We start from the raw sequence: 18,860 nt of genomic DNA, 5'->3' as shown, positions 1-18,860 counted from the left end.
GAAATGGAGCGGCATTCCAAAACAAGTGCTAGTCGCAAGAGGTGTCTTCTGTAGAGGCGAGGGTTGGAAACAAGTGTAGAGACTTGTCCTGCATGAAATACCATGATTGACAGAGTATGGTCTAATTGAATTTCGAATTGCCTACTTGCGCAATTAGATTACGTAAAAATGCAGTCTACTCTATTTGAGGCCCACCTTCACCCTCTTCGACATGATCTTTGGCAGATTGACTGCCCAAAAGCGGGAAAATGGAACATCGACCATGGTAGTGTTGACAGCGAGAGAATTGTCTTCGTTTGGTCTCACAGAGTGCTGCGTCAGTGTCAAACCCCCCTCGGTTAAGGCACCGAAGCCACCTCTGAACATGACGGATTTATCGTCCTTTTGGAATGGACGATGCTGCCATGAAGCTCCAGGTATCGAGTCCATTGTACTTGGAATTGTTCCTATTTCCCAGCCCCAAGTATGGTCATCTATCGTCTGAGGAATCAAACGAAGCTTCTCGAGGCTATCCGACTGGCTGGCTTCCTGAGACAGGTCTGACTTTGGTGAGATAAAGAACTGTATGGATTCTCCGGCTCGCACGACTGGTGTAAGGGTCGATTCGAAATCTTTCGGATCATCAACCATTTCTAGCAGTGCATCGCCCGATGAGATGGTAGACTGATTGGCTGGTACAGGATCTAACGATAATAAGCCTGCTTTCTTGCCCCAACCTCCCCCTCCACTCAAGACACGATGAAGACGCGCGCCGTTTGCAATCGCTTCTGCTACAAGGTTGTTCCATACAGGCGGATCGCTACACCATAGACGCTCCCAAAGCTCTTCTTGCTTGGTATAGCCTGCCTCGCCATCGGTCGGGCCAATCGCAAGAAGATGGCGTGTTTTATGATAAGCGGTTGCTCTCAGGTGTTCAGGAAGTACTAGTGCCCATGCGACAGTTGCCTGCGCTGGCTGTCCTCTGGATCTAAAGAATCTGGGGACGACGCTTTCGAGCTCAGAGGATGCCTGAACTGTTTGACCATCGGGATCGACAACCTCACGGATGATGTTGCCCATGCATCCTTTGACCACACGAGGTGTCGTCAGTGGGATAAGTGGTATGCTGAAGGCGGTAGCTAGTGCGCTAGGGTTAATTCGTCCGGACAAACGTATGCCGTGATGGGAAACATTGGTCTTGGATATTAGTTCGATCTCGTGGTCGCAACCTAAGGTCCGCCATTGGGAAAGAAACATGGTAGTCGGTGCGCCTGTTTGGAAGACAGTATTAGCGAGTGGCAGCCGCAGCGTGTCGCGGTGGGTGCTGTCTCCAAGATTGTGCTGGGCTGTTATGAAGTCGATGACACCATTGTCCGATGGGCTAAGCTCTTCGGACGACACCGAACTATGGGGTGTGAGGAGAACATAAGCCATTCCCTCGAAACCCGTGCCTGCCACAGGTGGCTTGATACCATACTGCGATGCCTCATCGCCAGAGAGGACGCCCTTGTTCCCCAAGGCCCTGCTGACGGGAAGTTTGTCCACGACGGCACACAGAGCCTCTATAACGACACCTTTTCTGTCGAGAAGGCAACGGTAAGCCCGACGGATAGCGGCGCTGAGGAAACTGTTTTCATCGAGTAGTTGCGATGCATATGCCGGGGTTACGAAGAAGACGCAAAAGGTGTGGTTTAAAGCGTCCCGCTTCTTCACCATGTCAATATAAGTAACAAGAGAAGGCAACTGCGGAAAGAGTCAGCATTTTGCAATTCGTTGATGAGACTAATTTTTACAGTTCTTTCAACAGAAGCCGGTATGATTATCTTGCTAAAGAGCGGCTTGGGCCTCAAATCAACATCACTTGGTACTGGCATGCGCGCACGAAAGTGCATTGAACGGCATGGCGACCTGACGGCAATAGGGGCGCGCCTTACGGCTTGCCATTGTCGCGCCAACAGTAGAGGCATCTGTCGAGGCTCAATTGACCATGGCGGGGTGAGGGCGTAGGTTTGAAGAGGCTGTAACTTTAACTTTGGCTGGGATGCGTAAGTCAAGTTACGTAAGCAGAGCCGCAACAATTGCAATGAGAGCGATCGACCATGGCCGGGCGAACTCCTGTCACTCGCCAGCCCAAGCATTGTACCTGTCAATCAGCCCGCCGTACCCTCGCCTTGTTCGAGCAGCCAAAAGGGCGCCTCTGCCCCGTATTCCCAACAAAGTTCGCCCTCGATCTGTTTCGGTGCGCCGGCCAGGCCACGTCTCGCACACCTCCTTGCGCCGAACCACGCCCGCGACCTCACCACCACCCGTCCCCTCTGCTTCTGATGCGCCATCCATAGGCCCCTTTTATTCTGGCAGCCGCGGTTCGCCCTGTTTCCTGACCCTTCCGCCACCATGTCACGTTCATTTCGGCGCTCGAATCCCATCACCTTAATTCTGGCCGGCATCCTCTGCATAGGCTTCTTTGTATTCTTCTTTTCTGGCTCCGATGTCCCCTCGATTGCCAGAAAGGGCAATGGAGACGTCGCATCCAACCCATTGTCTCCGCCATCACTACCATTCCGCAAGTCAAAAGCAAATGCTCCGCTCGTCGCCCCGCCCGTCGTGCACTACTACATGAACAATGTGACCAACACGCGCACACCGGCCGAAAACGAAGAGACTGTTCTTATCCTCACGCCCCTGGCAAGGTTCTACCAAGAGTACTGGGACAACATCCTAAAACTCACCTACCCGCATCATCTAATCTCTCTCGGCTTCATAATACCAAAGACAAAGGAGGGCAATGCTGCCTATGCCGCGCTGCAGGCACAGGTGACCAAGACGCAGACGGGGCCCAAGAGCAAGCGCTTCGCTGCCATTACCATCCTCCGCCAGGACACCGAGTCCCCGCTCCAGTCGCAAGACGAGGCCGAGCGTCACAAGATGGAGAACCAGAAGGCCCGGAGGGCAGCCATGGCCAAGGCGCGCAACTCGCTCTTGTTCACCACCCTAGGCCCCACCACTTCCTGGGTCCTCTGGATAGACGGAGATATTGTGGAGACCCCACCTACTTTAATTCAGGATCTGGCCGACTACGATGTGCCCATCATTGTCCCCAACTGCTTCCAAAAGTACTACAATGAGGAGAAGAAGGCCATGGACATTCGTGAATACGACTTCAACAACTGGATCGATAGCCCTACAGCGCAAGCCTTGGGCGCCAAGATGGGCAAGGATGACATTTTGCTCGAGGGCTACGCTGAGATGCCCACCTACCGTAGTCTGATGGCCAAGATGTACGACAGCTCAGCAGATCCCCGTGCGAAGATCAAGCTCGACGGTGTAGGAGGCGCAACACTGCTGGTCAAGGCTGAAGTACACCGAGACGGAGCCATGTTTCCACCTTTTGCCTTTTACCACCTCATCGAGACGGAAGGTTTCGCCAAGATGGCAAACCGATTAAATTGGGAAAGCTTCGGACTGCCGAACTATCTCGTAAGTCGACCATGATTGATGTCTCAGAACATATGCTAATTCAAATCAGGTATACCACTACAATGAGAAGTGATTTTCAGGCGACGATTGCTATTTGTTTCCAGACTGCTCTGTTCTGGCGGTCATTGGGCGGCGTTTGGAGGGGAGATATAACTGCCGCATTGTTGTTTATTGTGAGCGTTAGTTCAACGCTCTCTGCATGTAGGATAGAGTAGACTTTATAGGTATCGCACAGCTTGCTGGCAAAGAAGGATGATACCAGCGAACATGTCAGAGTTAAAATATAACCATCCCACCATATCCTATATTCTTATGCAATCGTATCACCCAAGTCAAGTTGAACTTCCTTCCCGCCTCAGAAACTATACAAACTTCGACCACCAACACCGTCGCCGCCATGCCCGGAATACGCACGCCTCCCATAGGCCAGTCTACGCGGCGTTGTCCGCATCTTGCGTCAATCCAGCACGCAATCACGCACTTTTTCCCGCGGCTTTTTTTCTGTCCCTCTCCCGCTCTCAAACACCAAGCAAATAGCTCCGTGTCATGATCGATAAGACGAAATCACCAAACAAGCGGTCAGTCAGGATGCATACCTCCTGCGGGGAAACCTTTTTGTCGTCGCGTGCCCACCCCCCATCTCATGGGACCCCCGGTATATGATCTCCCCGACTTACGCTTCTCCACCTCGGTCCACAATGACGTTCACACTACTCCCACGGTTTGTGCATTCGCGACGACGCACCCTGCACCGCGGAACGTGAGATAGAGATTACCTTGCAGGAAGCAGACGTATCGCAAAACCTGGGTTCATGGGACTGGGGTATTCCTCGGAAGGTCTAAAGAGTCGGGGAGGGTGATTGTATATTGTTTTTGGTGGAGACTTACGGTACTTGTACTGCATCGTACACCGACGCTTCCTCGATCACGGTCGCGATACTACGACATCGCGACATCGCTACTATGCCTACTGCCGCCGCGGGCTCGCCCAACGGCACTAACACTCGTAAACGCAATACAGCTTTAACGCCGGACGAAAGATCACCCATTTGTCGTCAAGAATCTGACACAGCAGCAAAAGACTACAACACCATATCATCAGAACAGAACACGACTACGACGTCTGCCCCAGCAGCAGCAGGAACAGAAGAACAACCCGCTATCCCACTCGACCGAACAGCCAGCGCACAACGCGTCGCCGCCGCTGTAGAACGTGAGGAGAAAAGCGCATGGAGCGGGTTCTGGGAGAAGTACGGGAGTGTAGAGCTGGATAATAAGGGTAGTGTTGCTAGGGATCATTTGGCTTTGGGTATATCTTGTTCTCTCTTCACCCCTGACCCATCTCACTAACAACCCCCAGAACGTACCTTCCTAGCTTGGCTTCGCACCTCCCTCTCCTTCGCCTCCATCGGCATAGCAATAACCCAACTCTTCCGCTTAAACACCTCCCTCGCAAACAGCCCCTCATCCGACAACTCATCCGCCTCCTCCGCGCAGGCAAAACTGCGACATCTGGGGAAACCGCTCGGTGCCACATTCATCGGGATAAGCATAGTGATGCTTTTGATAGGATTTCACCGCTACTTCGAGGCGCAACATTACGTTATACGGGGTAAATTCCCCGCGTCGAGGGGAAGTATAATACTGGTTAGTGGGATAGCGGGGGCGCTGATAGGGAGTAGTCTGGTTGTGATTTTAGTCACTGCCCCGGGGGCATTTGAGACGTGAGAAAAATACAGGTGATAATGTTTGAGACCATTTGGTGGGAGTGGGAATTTGATTCGGGTATCTTTGTTCATTTCCGTAGTATGCATAGGCCTTCCGTCCTTTCCTTCATGTCGAGGGAAAACGGCTGCGTTTTTCTTCCTCTCCTCCACATGATCCTAATCTCCCATCATGATTCGTGAACTACCTGCCATTGACCGCGTCGCACTTACGGGATAGTCTTCCTAATATACTAGACAATCTTCTGCCCAACGAAGCGGTACCGATACTGTCAAATCGCTCTACGATCCTTTCGTAATCATCTCCGTCATTTCCTCGGTACTCTTGCCGGCTCGTGATGACTTGATGATTTTCTGGATCATGTCCTCAACAGCGTCCCAATCTGAAGTGTCGATTGGATACAGTTCAGTCTTGTAGTAGGACGCGATGTTATGCAGTTGCTGCCAGCTGTTCTTGTCATGGATGAAGGTGAGGGCGACACCGACACGTCCAAAGCGACCGGTACGACCAATGCGGTGAAGGTAGGTTTCCGGGTCTGCGTCGATTCCATTTGCCATAGTGGGTACATCCTGCATTTGTCAGTACGATCATCGAGTGCATTTATCATTAGACGGTGACTTACGTAGTTGATGACCATGGTAACAGACTCGACGTCGATACCACGAGCGAGCACGTTGGTAGTGATGAGCACCTTGGCTTCTCCAGAGCGGAACTGGTCGATGATGCGATCACGCTCAGGACCTTCGAGAGCACCACTGAGTTGTGCAACCTTGTGGCCTTCTGCAACCATGCGCTTCTCGAGCTCTTCAGCGGTCCTTCGGGTTCGGACGAAGATGATTGATGAGGCTTGTGTCATCAGACCGTAGAACTTGAGTAGAGTCGAGTACTTGTCGTTGTCCTTGTCGATATCGATGTATAGCTGCTTGATGCCCTCGATAGTCAGCTCGTCGTGCGCCAGGGTGATCAAGTTGGCGTTGGGTGCGAAGCGCTTGGCGTATGCGATAACGTTGGGTGGGAAAGTAGCGGAGAAGAGGACAGTTTGGATATCCTTGTTAAGGAGCGCCTTGACACGAGTGCACTGCTCACCCATGCCCTGCTGATCCAGCATGTTGTCAGCCTCGTCCAGAACCAGAATCTTGATGGACTTGTTGTTGATCAGACGGCGCCTCAGCATATCCTGGACTGTCCCTGGTGTGCCGACAAGAACCTGGGCATTGTATGCTTGCCCCTTCCTTGACGGATCAGGAACTGCGGCCATAGTTGTGAGACCGTCCATGAACTGACCCATGTGTGTGATGACGCCTAGAATTTGACGGGCGAGCTCTCGGCTGGGTGCGAGCGCGAGTGCTTGCGGATTGGGGTTCGAAAGGTCGATGCGAGAGAGAATGTTCAGTGAAAAGGCAGCTGTCTTGCCAGTTCCTGATTGGGATTGCGCAATCATGTTTTGAGGCGGGTCCATCAGAAGCAGCGGCAGGGCCTTTTCTTGGACCTTTGAGGGTTTTCGGAAGTTCATGTTGCGAACGCCCTTCAGCAGCGCCTCGGATCTGCTGTTGTTAGCATGGTCTAGTCACGATGCGGAGAAACCTACAGTTTAAGCTCTTCAAACGACGTGGCCGAGAACAGAGGGTTGTTGGGGTCTGCCTGCAAGTCGGCAAGCTTGACCTCTACCTTGTATGGGGTGTCGACCAAATCAGCACCCTTTGCCGGTGCGCCAGCGCCATCGACTTGATCAGTCTCGAGCGAGCTTTCAGGCTCTTGCGCGGGTGTCTCTTCTACGGGAGCCTCTGCCGCCGGGGCCTCAGCCTCTTGCTTGATGGGTGTCTCCTCAGTGGATGCCATGGTGCGCGATTATTGGTGTTTCCGCTTTGTGTGAAGCTGAGGAAGGCGCGTGCAGTCGATCCGAGGAAGCGACGAGCGGTGTAGTTAAGAAGCGGCGGCCTGGTATGGTGTCGACAACCTTGGTGGGGTGCTCGTAGATGTTATTATGCTGTAATGTGGCAATGGAAAGAGTAAAGTAGCTCGGTGTGAGCTTATATGCCGCTACAAGGAGTTTGTCGTGTTTGCTGTAGCAGGAGTGGGGAGTGCTTGTTGCTTGTCGAACCAAGAACGCGTTGGAAATTGTGAGCTCATGTCGACAATAGTTGGCGGGGCTGCGGCGCTAGCCGGCTTTAGCGCACGAGCCGCATGAACAGGGCCCCGAGCACATGTGTAGTCGCGACCGACAGTGAAGCCAGCTCCATGCTTTTTCATGCATATTGTATTTAACTGCAGAGCCGCTATTCACGGCATAACACAATAGAAGGACACTAGAACTATAGCAATTCATAACGTCACCGGAACTGTTCCCGGTTTTCCCTTCTCGGCACGCTCCGCCTCTCTGCCATTCCTCCAGCCCCACTTGTTGGGCAGCGGGTAACTTAACCAAGACACCTGGTGTAGTCCGCGTAACCCTTCCCGTCCTCGCCCCAGAAGTCCTTCACCCTCTATGTCTGGGGTACCGGTCCCCGTTGTCTTAGTGTTCGATTCATACATATTCCTGGAATCATGGAGGTTGACATTGCGCCCCAGTTCGGCGCTGAACTGAAGGTATGCGGACTTCAGACGGCACTGCCGAGTATGGCCTGACAGCTGACAATCACAGGATGGCTTCAAGTCAGTCAACGCCTGGGTACGTTACCATGCCTCCTACATTCCCGATATATCCACGCGCATGCGACGCGAGCTGTGCGACTTGCGCTCCTGGTTGCTAACATCCGTGGTTGTAGGTTTCTGGCGGCATCTCCTGGCTCGACGACATCCAACAGTTCTACCGAGAACGAAGCGCTATAGAAAAGGAGTATGCGGCAAAGCTCAGCGCGCTAGCCAAGAAGTACTATGAGAAGAAGGCGAAGAAACAGACCAGCCTGAGTGTGGGCGACACCCCTACTGTCACCCCAGGCTCCCTCGAATGGTATGACGATCGCGGCTCTGCAGTCGACGTAGCTGATCTTGCTGCAGTGCTTCTTTGACCACATGGGGAGTCCAATTAAACACCCTAGAGTCGCGCGCCACAGAACACGATCAATTCGCCGGCGCCCTCATCACCCAGCTCGCAGACCCCCTGAAAGTCCTCGGCACCCGCACTGAAGAATTGCGCAAACTTCACGGCGACTATGCTGCCAAGCTAGAGAAGGAACGCGACCACCAGTATAGCGAGCTGCGCAAACAAAAGGGAAAATACGACAGTGTCTGTCAAGAGGTAGAGAGTCGGCGCAAGAAGGTCGATGGCGCATTCGACCACGGCAAAGGCAAGGCGCGGAATGCCTTTGAGCAGCAGCAGGTTGAGATGCGCAATGTCAAGGTATGTTATATGCCAACTTGTACGCTTCGCTGCTGACCGTGGTAGAACACATACCTCATCAGTATCAATGTGACCAACAAGCAAAAGCAGATGTACTATCATGAGTACGTCCCAGAGCTACTAGACGTAAGTATGTCCACCAGATCCTTAGCACACTGTTGACGGTCGCAGAGCCTACAAGATCTTTCGGAAACACGGGTCAACAAGCTGAACTCGATATGGTCCCTTGCCGCACAAATTGAGACGCAAACTCTCATGCGAAGCACCGACTATTTGAAGCACCTCTCCGGCGAAATACCGCGTAACAACCCCCTTCTCGACTCCATGATGTTCGTACGACACAACGCCGGTGCATGGCAGGAACCGGGCGACTTCCAATTCGAGCCCAGCCCGGTCTGGCTAGACGACAATGCTATCGCCGTTGACGATTCGGCGACAGTTTTCTTACGCAACGTGCTCACAAAGTCAAAGGCTGCATTGGCAGAGCATCGGCGTGAGCTCGAAAAGAAGCGCAAAGAAGTGGAAACAGCCAAAACTATACGGCAGAACATCAGAGAAGGAAAGGACAAGAGGGACGAAGTAGACATTGTTCGCTCTACCTTTGCCATACAAGAGGCGATGCACGAAGTCGAACGCCAGAAAGTGAGTGCCGAAGTCGAAGTCTCGACCATTACTGCCGTTGTAGGTGATCTCAGCATCGGTGCAAGAAACCACAATTTCAAGTCGCAGACGTTTAAGATACCCACAAACTGTGATCTGTGCGGAGACAGAATATGGGGATTGTCTGCAAAAGGATTCGACTGCCAGGACTGTGGTTATACCTGCCACAGCAAGTGCGAAATGAAAGTACCAGCGGACTGTCCAGGTGAACAATCTAAAGTCGAGAAGAAGAAGCTGAAGGAAGAGCGACAAAAGGCAGCACACACAGTGACGGCGGCGGCAACGACAAACGGTACCAGTACAGCATCTACTGCGGACTTGCCGAGACTAGGACGAAGTGACACAGTCAATTCGATGAATACCCTAAGCTCCGGATACTCGGCGACCGCGCAGCGCTCAGTGGCTGGAGGCATGTCGCCAACTGCTGAAGAAACGCCACCCCCAGTAGAAAAGAAGGCCCCAGCACCAGCGCCGGGACCTAGGAAGAACCGGATAGTTGCACCACCGCCTGCACAATACATCAAGCCTGATAATGATTTGCCGCCACCTGCCCCCAAATCCAACGAAGTCAAGGGCAGGATGCTGTACGCTTACCAGGAGAATGGCGAAGGTGAGATAACAGTGACTGATGGCATGGATGTCACTATAGTAGAACCCGATGGTATGTCTTCCTGAACTCTCTTCCCCATTCCGGTATCCTCTGCGAATTACTCACGTCGCTCTACAGATGGTTCTGGTTGGACAAAGGTCCGCGCTGGTCACAAAGAGGGACTTGTTCCCGCGGCTTATGTGGAGGTCGTAGTTGCGACACCACCAACAACAGCATCTACCTTTTCATCAAATCGCCCAGACTCGACATACTCTGCCTCTTCAGCGTCGACTACCAACATTGCGGCTGCAGCTCCCGGTAAAAAGAAAGGACCAGCCGTAGCGCCCAAGCGTGGCGCAAAGAAGCTAAAGTACGTCGAGGCGCTATACGACTATACTGCGCAAAGTGATGTGGAACACTCCATGTCAGAGGGCGATCGATTCGTACTTATCAACATGGAGGCTGGAGATGGTTGGGCAGACGTGGAAAAAGATGGCGTTGTCCGGAGTGTTCCAGCCAACTATGTTCAGCAGGTATAGGTTACTTGTTTAGCCATCACACGCGCGAGATGAGCCGCCTCTGGTCAGGTAGTCTGGGCCTAGGGAATGTGGAAGAAGCTAGACAGATACCTTCGTCGTTGGCATCATTCGGGTTTGTACATAGTTGAACTACATATCATTACGTAAGACACAGCTGCACGCCAGCGAGACATTTGCACGAGTCTGACAATTTGACTTGCACATGCAGTGGCACCCTTGATGCAAACTAGCCACAATTCCTGGGTTTTAGGGCGAACATGTGGGGTACCAACAACTAGCGCAGGAACCCACGCATGTCATTACCGTGACATCGCGAGGTTGTTTCCTCGGTCGTTCCGCCATCAAACAATCATCCATAGGAACCTGTCGCATTGCTTTTGCATTGCATTCTACATAGCATGTTCATAACTTTTCCTAGAGTAGGAAGGGGTGCTAGTGTCTGTCATACTTGACAACAGGACTGTACAGGTTACAAGCTTCAGGTTTAACCCTCGCTTCGAAAAAGAAAGGTGACAATCATATTGAATTGATATCACTATCTTGTAGTTCTACGACAGTTTGCCACAAGTTGAATAGACTAAAGACCTGGCCATAGCAACGGCATCTTCGTACCCGCCCAGGTTTGCGCCATTGTTCCTCGCTGTGTAACATAAGGCCCTCGTGGAATGTGCTGTTCAAAGCCTAGCCAGGGGTCAATGTTATACGACATATTGACAGGACCACTTTGCGCAAAGCCCAAGGCCATGTGTAGGCCGAGGCATAGTATCGTCTTAGAATGCCACGGCTAACCGCTGCTACGCCACTGAGTGAAGCACTTGGTGTGTTCAGCTTCAAATAGACCAGTTGTAAATCTCCAGTGTATCTACAATGAAGTACTCTAGCGGCCCTGGCTGGGTACACGGAGGTAACACCAGTTATGGTGTGTTCTTTAGATACGTACTCAATGCCACTGTGTCACTAGTCTAGTTGAATATATCCATTGCTACTTCCTTATCGTCGATGCTCTTCTTCGCTGCTATTCCTGTTCTTGGTGCTGTCAAATCTATCAGTTCACTCTCAGTCATCTACCTCGTCCTCCGCATACCCTCGCCAGGCTGTACGCGCACTTGCTGACCCAGCGCCCTTTCCCACTCAACCAAAAGTCTCAATTGGCGCAAATTCCCCAATTGATTGCTCTTTCCTAGGCAGGCGGAACAGCCGCGCTAGCTAGACCCCGCCTTGGCACAGACATACAAATAACACGCCACCTTTGATCCTCCCACCTATTTCTCCAGGACAACACGCGCTGCAACACCAGACTCGATACTCGAAGTTGCCGGCTCCTGTTCTGTTCTCCCAGCCATTCTTTCGTGCCTCCATCTGGGGCTTTATCTCCATTCCACTCCTTAGGCACTGCCAGTATACTTCCCTGTTACCCACTCGATTGATTCACGTACACCGAAAGGCAAACAAGAGCGAGCAAAGCACTGTAACGTACCCAGCAGTGCCACTAGCTTACGCAAAGTCTCTTTGAGCACGCTGAAAAGAGGTTAGTCACTCACTCATCACTCGCACACATGCACACTGGCTCACAATGGATAGAGCTTCTCCTGTAGGATTACTGTACACGAGTTCTCGCCCGATATGAAGCTCGAGTACATCTTCACTGTCATTGCGCTTGCTGCGAGTACTGTAGCCAAGCCGCATCATCTGCACCGTCACGTTCATGCCAATGACCTGGCTAAACGCGCAGTCGCATTCGTACCCGCAGCAACTCAGACTGTATTCGTGTACTGGCTTGATGATCATGCTATCTCGGCGGAAGAGGCTCACCAGGGCGTCGCCAATGGTACCCTGATTTGGGGAGCTGATCAACTCCAGTCTACCGCACGTTTCACCGCGTTGCCCACACCGCCCCCAGCTTCCAAACAGCCAGAGCAGACCGCAGTGCCCACTCCAAAGCCAGAGTCAAAGACCCAGGAGCCGCTACTCAAGCCAACTCCATCTCAGCAGGCTTGTACTTGTCCCGAGAAGCCTCATCCCGAGAAGCCTCATCCTGAGAAGCCTCATTCACAGGAACCTGCACCGCCAGCTCCGACGTCATCAAACAGTCCTTCTCCCAACCCGAACCAGGATGTCCCGCCCAAACAGCAACCAGATACGTCGCCAAACCACTGGGCTGGTATGGTTGATAAGGATGGCCACTGTGCCGAGTGTGACAAGGTATTTCCCAATGGCAAGATCCGCTGCACCGAGTTCCCATACGGCTATGGCGCATTGCCCACAAAGTCGCAGGGACTGGGCGGCTGGTCCGGTATCCAAGATCCTCAATATTTCGGAGCGGATGGATTCGATAATATCCGAACAGTTGTGAAAGATTCATGCGCAGACGGCACCTGCTGTACGACTGGCAGCTTTTGCTCATACGGCTGCCCGAACCCATATCTCAAGGCTTCGTTCCCTTCCACTCAGGGTAGGACTGGCCAGAGTGTTGGTGGCTTATACTGCAACAAGGACGGCTATCTAGAGATGGCTGATGGCAAGATCGCCGATACGCTATGCGTGCAAAGCTCTACAAAGATGAGCGTCAAAGTACAGAACAAGCTTTCGAAGTCCGTGTCGTTTTGTCGCACCGATTATCCAGGTGAGTTGTATCTGCGAATCGTGAAACTATCACTTACTCACATACGTTAGGCACCGAGTCTATGACCTTCCCTGTGACCGTAGGTCCCGGTGAGACTGGCTTCCTAGCCAACCCAGATCAGCAAAAGTACTTCTTCTGGGAGGGCAAGAAAACCTCGGCTCAATACTACGTCAACAAACAAGGCGTTCCGGAAGATAAGGCCTGTACTTGGGGTACGCCCATGGGAGGCAAGGGCAACTGGGCGCCAGCGGTGTTCGGTACATCCTTTGACGATGGCCCTATGCAAACAGGCTTTTCCAGTTTGAAGCAGAACGAACTCTGCAAGAAGGAACGACTGGGATATGATATCACTTTCGTAGGAGAGGGTGTCGTCTCCGCTTGCAAGTACAAGAGTGCCACAAACCAGTGGTGTGAGGGCGACAAGTGCTGGGAGGATCCCGATCGTGGCTGCACTGTAAGTCTTGTTTCCTATTTCAAAACTGTAAAGAGATACTCACACTACTTACCAGGCCGCTATCCACGGTAACCTCACCATCGTACTTTCCGATGGCTAGCAACCTCTGTCGACCTTCCCACGATTCCCGCCTTTCTTTTCTCATACATACACTAGACGCCCCAGTTCTTCTGACATCATCTGATCCTATATTCCTCTTCAACATCAGCTTGTTACAGCTCATGTATTTCTGGTCAATACTTTCATCATGTCGATGGCCGGTCCTCGGTGGGCTATGGCTTACAAAATCTCGACGGAGTTTCTGGGGGATTCGGATTTCTTGCCTCGATTCACAGCAGGCTAGCTAACTACCTTTTCTTCTTCTTAATATCTATGGATGATTCTTTTTTCCTTTCTATTCTTTTCTTTCGGGCAGGGTTTACATGTGGATAATGATCATGAGCGCTTTCTCGATGGATGGGTCGGTGGTGGACCCTCCTGTTCGGATTTGTACTCCAAAAACTGCATTCATTTGCTGGGCATGGGTTATGATGATAGTGTGTATATTCGCTCGCTATGAAACACCCATTATACAACTTCTATATACCCCTGATACCTGACAACGGGACCTGACAGCGGGACCTGACAGCGGGACCTGACAGCGGGACCTGACAGCTTTGACGTGCATGCTACAACTACATGAAAACGTTTCGCATTCATCTACTGAATCAACCAAACAAGAAGTCATGTACACTTGAAACAAGAATGAAGATAAAGACATTCATTTCATTCCGCCCAGAGCAGGGGTATCGTATCGAATTGTGCAAGCAAGCAGCAAGAAAAACGGCATACAGGGAAATACGATCTGTCCCCGTATATACCATGTACACAAGAATCCATGTAGTAACTGAAAGCCTTCAGTGTTTGAGGTCTTAGTAACGCGCTTTATTGCCCCCATTTTCTTACCCATGAAAGTGGCCAAGGCCTAGCCAATCGCGCCTGTTTGCGATGCAGAAAATGTACAAAAAGAAGATGGGTGTGAAGAGGCTAAAATCTGCAGGAAGAAGCAAGCTCGTATGGGGATGTTAATGAATTCCTCTAAACAGCGTAGCTCCGTTGATACCCTCGATGGAGATAGCTTACAAACTAGGGATAACGCATTGCGAGCAGCACCGGGCGCGTGGGTAGTATGGTGCCAAGTATCTCTGTACTATCTCTCAAGTAGGACCAGCAGTGAAGTCGATGAAGTTCGATGGGTCATTCATATCAACGCCGAGGGCAGGACCAAAGTCAGGAAAGGTATTGTGTTCTGGGGCAGTCATGTCCTCAAGTTGTTCCCCAGTGTGACCGCCGTGCGTGAGGCAACCAACACATGCACAGCCGTCTCCGCATTGGCAGGTACCGGAGGCATCAGAGCAGCCGGGCAAGGTAACCTGGTTCCAGAAGTACGTTGACGGGGAGAGAGTGGATGTCTCCTCATCCTTACTATCGGCGGGGCTGTCAGCAGCGGGTGAACCGGCAATTTCTTCCGTCTTCAATGGTGTCGTAGGCTCCATTGGGGTAGATGATGTGTAGGCTGTAGTCGACGAAAATTGACCCTGAGGCATACTCGTCATCGGGGTCACCGGTTGCTGCCAGTTTGCGTGCATAGACATGGTTCCATTTGCTATGTTAACGTTTGCAGGAAAGCTCATCTGTGTTGGAGTCGATGTGGTCATGTTTTGCTGCATCAAGCTGAATGGCATGCCTTGTGTCGCCTCGGCTCCATATCCAGCTTGGTGAGGGTAGGTAGGTACATCGTAGAAAGGCGGGGCCATGCCACCGTAACTACCGGTATATTGAAATTGAGCCATGACTCTAAGGTACTCCATCATCGTAGCGTTGTTCGGATGAGCCGCACACCCAAAACAGCTGCATGATTCGCCGCAGTGACAGTTGTGTTCGGGCACATGTTGGTGTGGTTGGGGGCTGACACCATGGGACGTTATGGGAGTGTCTGCGACAGGGCTCAACGGCATCGAATTGTGTTGGTGGTAAGCTGCTGCAGCATGGTTGTAGATAGGTGTGCCAAGACCGAAAGGGGCTGGTGCAGTTGACGTCTGTGGTTGGAAATTCTGATACTGTGACATCATGAACTGTGGCTGTGCGGGGAACTGAAACTGCTGTCCGATGTGTTGGTAACCATTAGGCTGATGGTTTGCAGGCGCGCTTGCTGGTTTGCTCGAGCTGGAACAACAAGACTTATTTTGCACCGGCGGCTCTGGGGCAGGTTTTGATTTCTTACCACAGCACCCTCCTTCTTGAACTGGTGGCAGAGCCGGTTTGGGTTTACAACAGCTGGAAATGGCCTCATGTTGCGCCGGGAGTAAGCGTGGAGTCGAGCTGGCACTTGAAGGGAGTGAAGTTGCATTGCTACCGCTAGTCTCGGAGGGGGTGTGCGTGATCGATGAAGTCTCGGTGTCGGCATCCAGGCCAGTTCGAATAGCCTTCTCTATGTTGAAGGTGTTGACTGCGGCAGACTTCCGTCTAGGTTTCGAGATTCGACTGTTGCCAACGACAGTAGCTGTAGGCGGTGCTCTCTCAGAAGGACAGCCACATTCCGAGCTTTTTGGTATCGTATAATTGATAACAACACGCTCACAACTACAAGAGCCAGTCGGGTGTGGGCAGCTGCTCAATGGTCGACCGGGTTTTCGAACTTCCACCAACACTCGATCTCTGTGATCGCATTTGGACGAGCGATGACCGCGGATGCATGGACCGCTACACTGTGTTAGTGTGTATAAATTGTGGAAGAGTAACGGCGCCGTATGTAGGTCATAAAGGCGTGCTGGGTGTGTACAACGAAGAGCACGAGCTAAGATTGCAAGACGGAAAGACGATACAGCGGGGAAGGAGAAAAAGTAAGCCTACCATGCGACCTTCTTGCGCTCTCCATTAACTTCGGCCCACATGACGCGGGAAAAATTGAGCTCAAAGAAACGTGCTCACTTTGCAACAAGGAAGCACCAGTTGCGCCGTGTCGGGAGCGAAGAATAATCCAGCTGTTGGGCGGGAGTGGTGGCCGGTTTTAGGGTGCACCGCGCACGTGAAAACGGGTCACAGAGGGGTACAGTGGCGTGTCGCGCGGGATCCCACAGGTAGCCTGGCGAGACGTCCGGTTCTAGTCAGATGGGAAAGTGGCCCTCGAGCTCGCTGGTGATCTGCTGTGGGTGTCCTAATGTGAGACAGGTTTCGCTACCGACCTAGCCTGCGTAATGAAGGGTCCAGCTCCGGGTGGCTGGAAAGTTGAGGACCCTGAAGATAGCCCACGGCCTACCGCAATGTTGGCGTTGAGACTGTGTAAGCGCACGGGTTGGTTAATGCAGCGATCTTTGGCAGGGGACGGGTGCAAGCTGGATCTGGGTCGCATGCACGGCAACCGTCGGAATTACCTAGGCCCAGCGATAGCGCCAGGGTTATCGGGTAGGATGGACTGGGACGAGAAGTACGGTAGAGGTCCAGATGACTAAATTCCCATCCAAGGTGTTGTCAAGAGAAAGACGATTTGCCTGAGATCAGCGTCGGCCGAGGCTTGGAGCGATGATATCCCAGGCCGCAAAAGGGATCTTCCCACTTGCTTCTTCGCGCGGCGGGGTGGGACTGCGGAGGCAAGGCGCGGGAACTCGCTCGTGGGTGCTGAGGGCTATCGTGAAGTGGATGGTTGCGACGTTCGACGAGAGATGAATTAGGCTTAGTGTCTTAGCGTGAGCAAGTTTCTTACTAAGTGGTCTTAGTTGCTTCAGAAGTAGAGGCTTTGTTTGAGAAACAAAGGACTGTCTTGAGAAACAAAGCTTGACCGGTGTGTCTTAAATGAGCGGAGAAATTATGGCGGTGTTATGACGGGTGTCCTGGATGTCAGGTTGTTGACCGTCGAGGGCCGACGCCTACTATCGTCGCTTGAGGAACCGTGGAAACAATGCTGCGACTGCCGGATATAGGCTTCGGGCGTCGCCGAATGAAACCCTACTACATCTCGCTTTGATCAGGTGAACGCAGCGATGACTCCTGTCGCTGCCCTGTGTGCGTGCGACTGGACCTCCGGATATATGCGAATAGCTCTACAGTGGCAAGCAGCGGGTACGGTATCGCGGCTTGAACAGCATGACGTCGCTACGGATTGGCTTCGAGCTGGGCTTCACCACGGCATCAGCGCGGCACTCGGTTCTAAGGCTACGGAATGGCAATGATACAGACATGGTGCCTGAAGATGTGCTAACTAGATGACGGTGATGACGCCCAGTCTAGCAGACAAAGGGTCTTCTGGAAGGCTGCCCAGATAGGCCAAGTGGTGGCTAGTGGGGCACGTGCCACTTGCGATGGCGGTTCCGTCAAAATACCAAAATACCATCTTCGCCAAGACCACCGTCTCGTCACCGTACAATTTTCGCAATGTCTTCAGAGGCTGATGAGGAGGGCTTGGACCTGTTCCAAGAACCCACGGGTTTTTATGAACCAGAAAAGCAGGCGACGTTCGCGTCTCATCAACTGCTTTCCGGTAAGGAGCTCACTGTTCGACTTGTGGGACACAATCCGTTGTGGGTAAGACTCTGTTTAGCCTCATCCAGCCCGAAACAAACTATGGAACTTTTTTTGTCATCCACAAGGACACACAACTCTCTCGGGGACACGAGTCATCAGATAGGCTTATGCATTTCTGGCGGCTCCATGCTATTCCACACTCACTCACTGACACGTTTAGGGTCACTTCCTGTGGAATGCGGGGCGGATTATCTCCGCATATCTTGAAGAGAGAGCAGGGGAGCTCGTAAAAGGCCGAACAATACTCGAACTTGGCGCTGGAGCCGGGCTTCCCAGCCTTGTCTGTGCTCTGAATGGTGCTGCCCAGACAGTTGTCACGGACTACCCAGATGCCGAATTGGTTGAAAACCTACGGTACAACATTGACCATTGCGAACTTTTGTCTCAGCCGCCCAAAATTGTAGCAGAGGTTTGTGACTGCGCCTAGTGTTGGCGAACGTCACTGATGCATGTACAGGGCTATCTTTGGGGTGCATCTATCGAAGACTTGACGAAACATCTGACTGATAAGTCCGGCTTCGATGTACTCATCTTGGCCGATCTCCTCTTCAACCACTCAGAGCATGGCAAACTTATCAAGACTGTGCAACTGACATTGAAGAAATCACCGGCATCGCGAGCCTACGTCTTCTTTACTCCCTATCGACCATGGCTTTACGAAAAGGACTTGGCCTTTTTCACTTTGGCCAAAGAGTCTGGTTTCACCGTTACCAAGACATTTGAGCATGTCATGGACAAGGTAATGTTCGAAGAAGACCCAGGAGTAAGTGTTCCGAGCAGATATTTCACAATGTCACTGACGAGAATTAGGATGAGCTTCTCCGCCGTACTGTCTTTGGCTATGAGCTGAGTTGGGAGGCGCTGAACTGATTAACGAAAGAAATATAAGGGTCTGAACAACACCTGAAATTGAC

At 52.1% G+C, this 18,860-nt stretch overlaps 9 protein-coding genes across 9 annotated transcripts; 6 read left to right on the top strand and 3 right to left on the bottom strand.

The window, feature by feature from the left end:
• Positions 1-180: 180 nt before the first annotated feature.
• PtrM4_083710 (uncharacterized protein) lies at positions 181-1,695 on the bottom strand (the record flags this gene model as incomplete). Its single annotated transcript, XM_001940318.1, has 1 exon — positions 181-1,695. One exon carries the CDS (start codon positions 1,693-1,695, stop codon positions 181-183), a length of 1,515 nt encoding a protein of 504 aa, XP_001940353.1.
• Positions 1,696-2,373: 678 nt separating this feature from the next.
• On the top strand, positions 2,374-3,529 carry PtrM4_083700 (Anp1 domain containing protein; the record flags this gene model as incomplete). The annotated part of the gene is made up of 2 exons (XM_001940319.2): positions 2,374-3,456; positions 3,506-3,529. 2 exons carry the CDS (start codon positions 2,374-2,376, stop codon positions 3,527-3,529), a joined length of 1,107 nt encoding a protein of 368 aa, XP_001940354.1.
• An 890-nt stretch (positions 3,530-4,419) lies between these two features.
• On the top strand, positions 4,420-5,138 carry PtrM4_083690 (membrane protein; the record flags this gene model as incomplete). The annotated part of the gene is made up of 3 exons (XM_066106588.1): positions 4,420-4,765; positions 4,817-5,103; positions 5,136-5,138. 3 exons carry the CDS (start codon positions 4,420-4,422, stop codon positions 5,136-5,138), a joined length of 636 nt encoding a protein of 211 aa, XP_065963526.1.
• Positions 5,139-5,462: 324 nt separating this feature from the next.
• PtrM4_083680 (SrmB, Superfamily II DNA and RNA helicase) lies at positions 5,463-7,020 on the bottom strand (the record flags this gene model as incomplete). The annotated part of the gene is made up of 3 exons (XM_001940321.1): positions 5,463-5,750; positions 5,804-6,725; positions 6,770-7,020. 3 exons carry the CDS (start codon positions 7,018-7,020, stop codon positions 5,463-5,465), a joined length of 1,461 nt encoding a protein of 486 aa, XP_001940356.1.
• Positions 7,021-7,429: 409 nt separating this feature from the next.
• Positions 7,430-8,557, top strand: PtrM4_083670 (FCH domain containing protein; the record flags this gene model as incomplete). Its single annotated transcript, XM_066106587.1, has 3 exons — positions 7,430-7,438; positions 7,947-8,131; positions 8,179-8,557. The coding sequence occupies 3 exons, from the start codon at positions 7,430-7,432 to the stop codon at positions 8,555-8,557; spliced, it is 573 nt and encodes a 190-aa protein (XP_065963525.1).
• Positions 8,558-8,611: 54 nt separating this feature from the next.
• On the top strand, positions 8,612-10,309 carry PtrM4_083660 (uncharacterized protein; the record flags this gene model as incomplete). Its single annotated transcript, XM_001940322.2, has 3 exons — positions 8,612-8,647; positions 8,693-9,842; positions 9,909-10,309. 3 exons carry the CDS (start codon positions 8,612-8,614, stop codon positions 10,307-10,309), a joined length of 1,587 nt encoding a protein of 528 aa, XP_001940357.2.
• A 1,623-nt stretch (positions 10,310-11,932) lies between these two features.
• On the top strand, positions 11,933-13,486 carry PtrM4_083650 (uncharacterized protein; the record flags this gene model as incomplete). Its single annotated transcript, XM_001940323.1, has 3 exons — positions 11,933-12,932; positions 12,983-13,386; positions 13,442-13,486. The coding sequence occupies 3 exons, from the start codon at positions 11,933-11,935 to the stop codon at positions 13,484-13,486; spliced, it is 1,449 nt and encodes a 482-aa protein (XP_001940358.1).
• A 1,096-nt stretch (positions 13,487-14,582) lies between these two features.
• Positions 14,583-15,218, bottom strand: PtrM4_083640 (uncharacterized protein; the record flags this gene model as incomplete). The annotated part of the gene is made up of 1 exon (XM_066106586.1): positions 14,583-15,218. The coding sequence occupies one exon, from the start codon at positions 15,216-15,218 to the stop codon at positions 14,583-14,585; it is 636 nt and encodes a 211-aa protein (XP_065963524.1).
• A 2,578-nt stretch (positions 15,219-17,796) lies between these two features.
• On the top strand, positions 17,797-18,816 carry PtrM4_083630 (methyltransferase; the record flags this gene model as incomplete). Its single annotated transcript, XM_001940325.2, has 4 exons — positions 17,797-17,946; positions 18,107-18,355; positions 18,404-18,709; positions 18,757-18,816. The coding sequence occupies 4 exons, from the start codon at positions 17,797-17,799 to the stop codon at positions 18,814-18,816; spliced, it is 765 nt and encodes a 254-aa protein (XP_001940360.1).
• Between the last annotated feature and the right edge of the window lie 44 nt (positions 18,817-18,860).

Source organism: Pyrenophora tritici-repentis, chromosome 3 (genome assembly GCF_003171515.1).
Source record: "Pyrenophora tritici-repentis strain M4 chromosome 3, whole genome shotgun sequence".
Taxonomy (NCBI): Eukaryota; Fungi; Ascomycota; class Dothideomycetes; order Pleosporales; family Pleosporaceae; genus Pyrenophora; species Pyrenophora tritici-repentis.
This window is presented reverse-complemented; position numbering and strand designations above follow the sequence as displayed.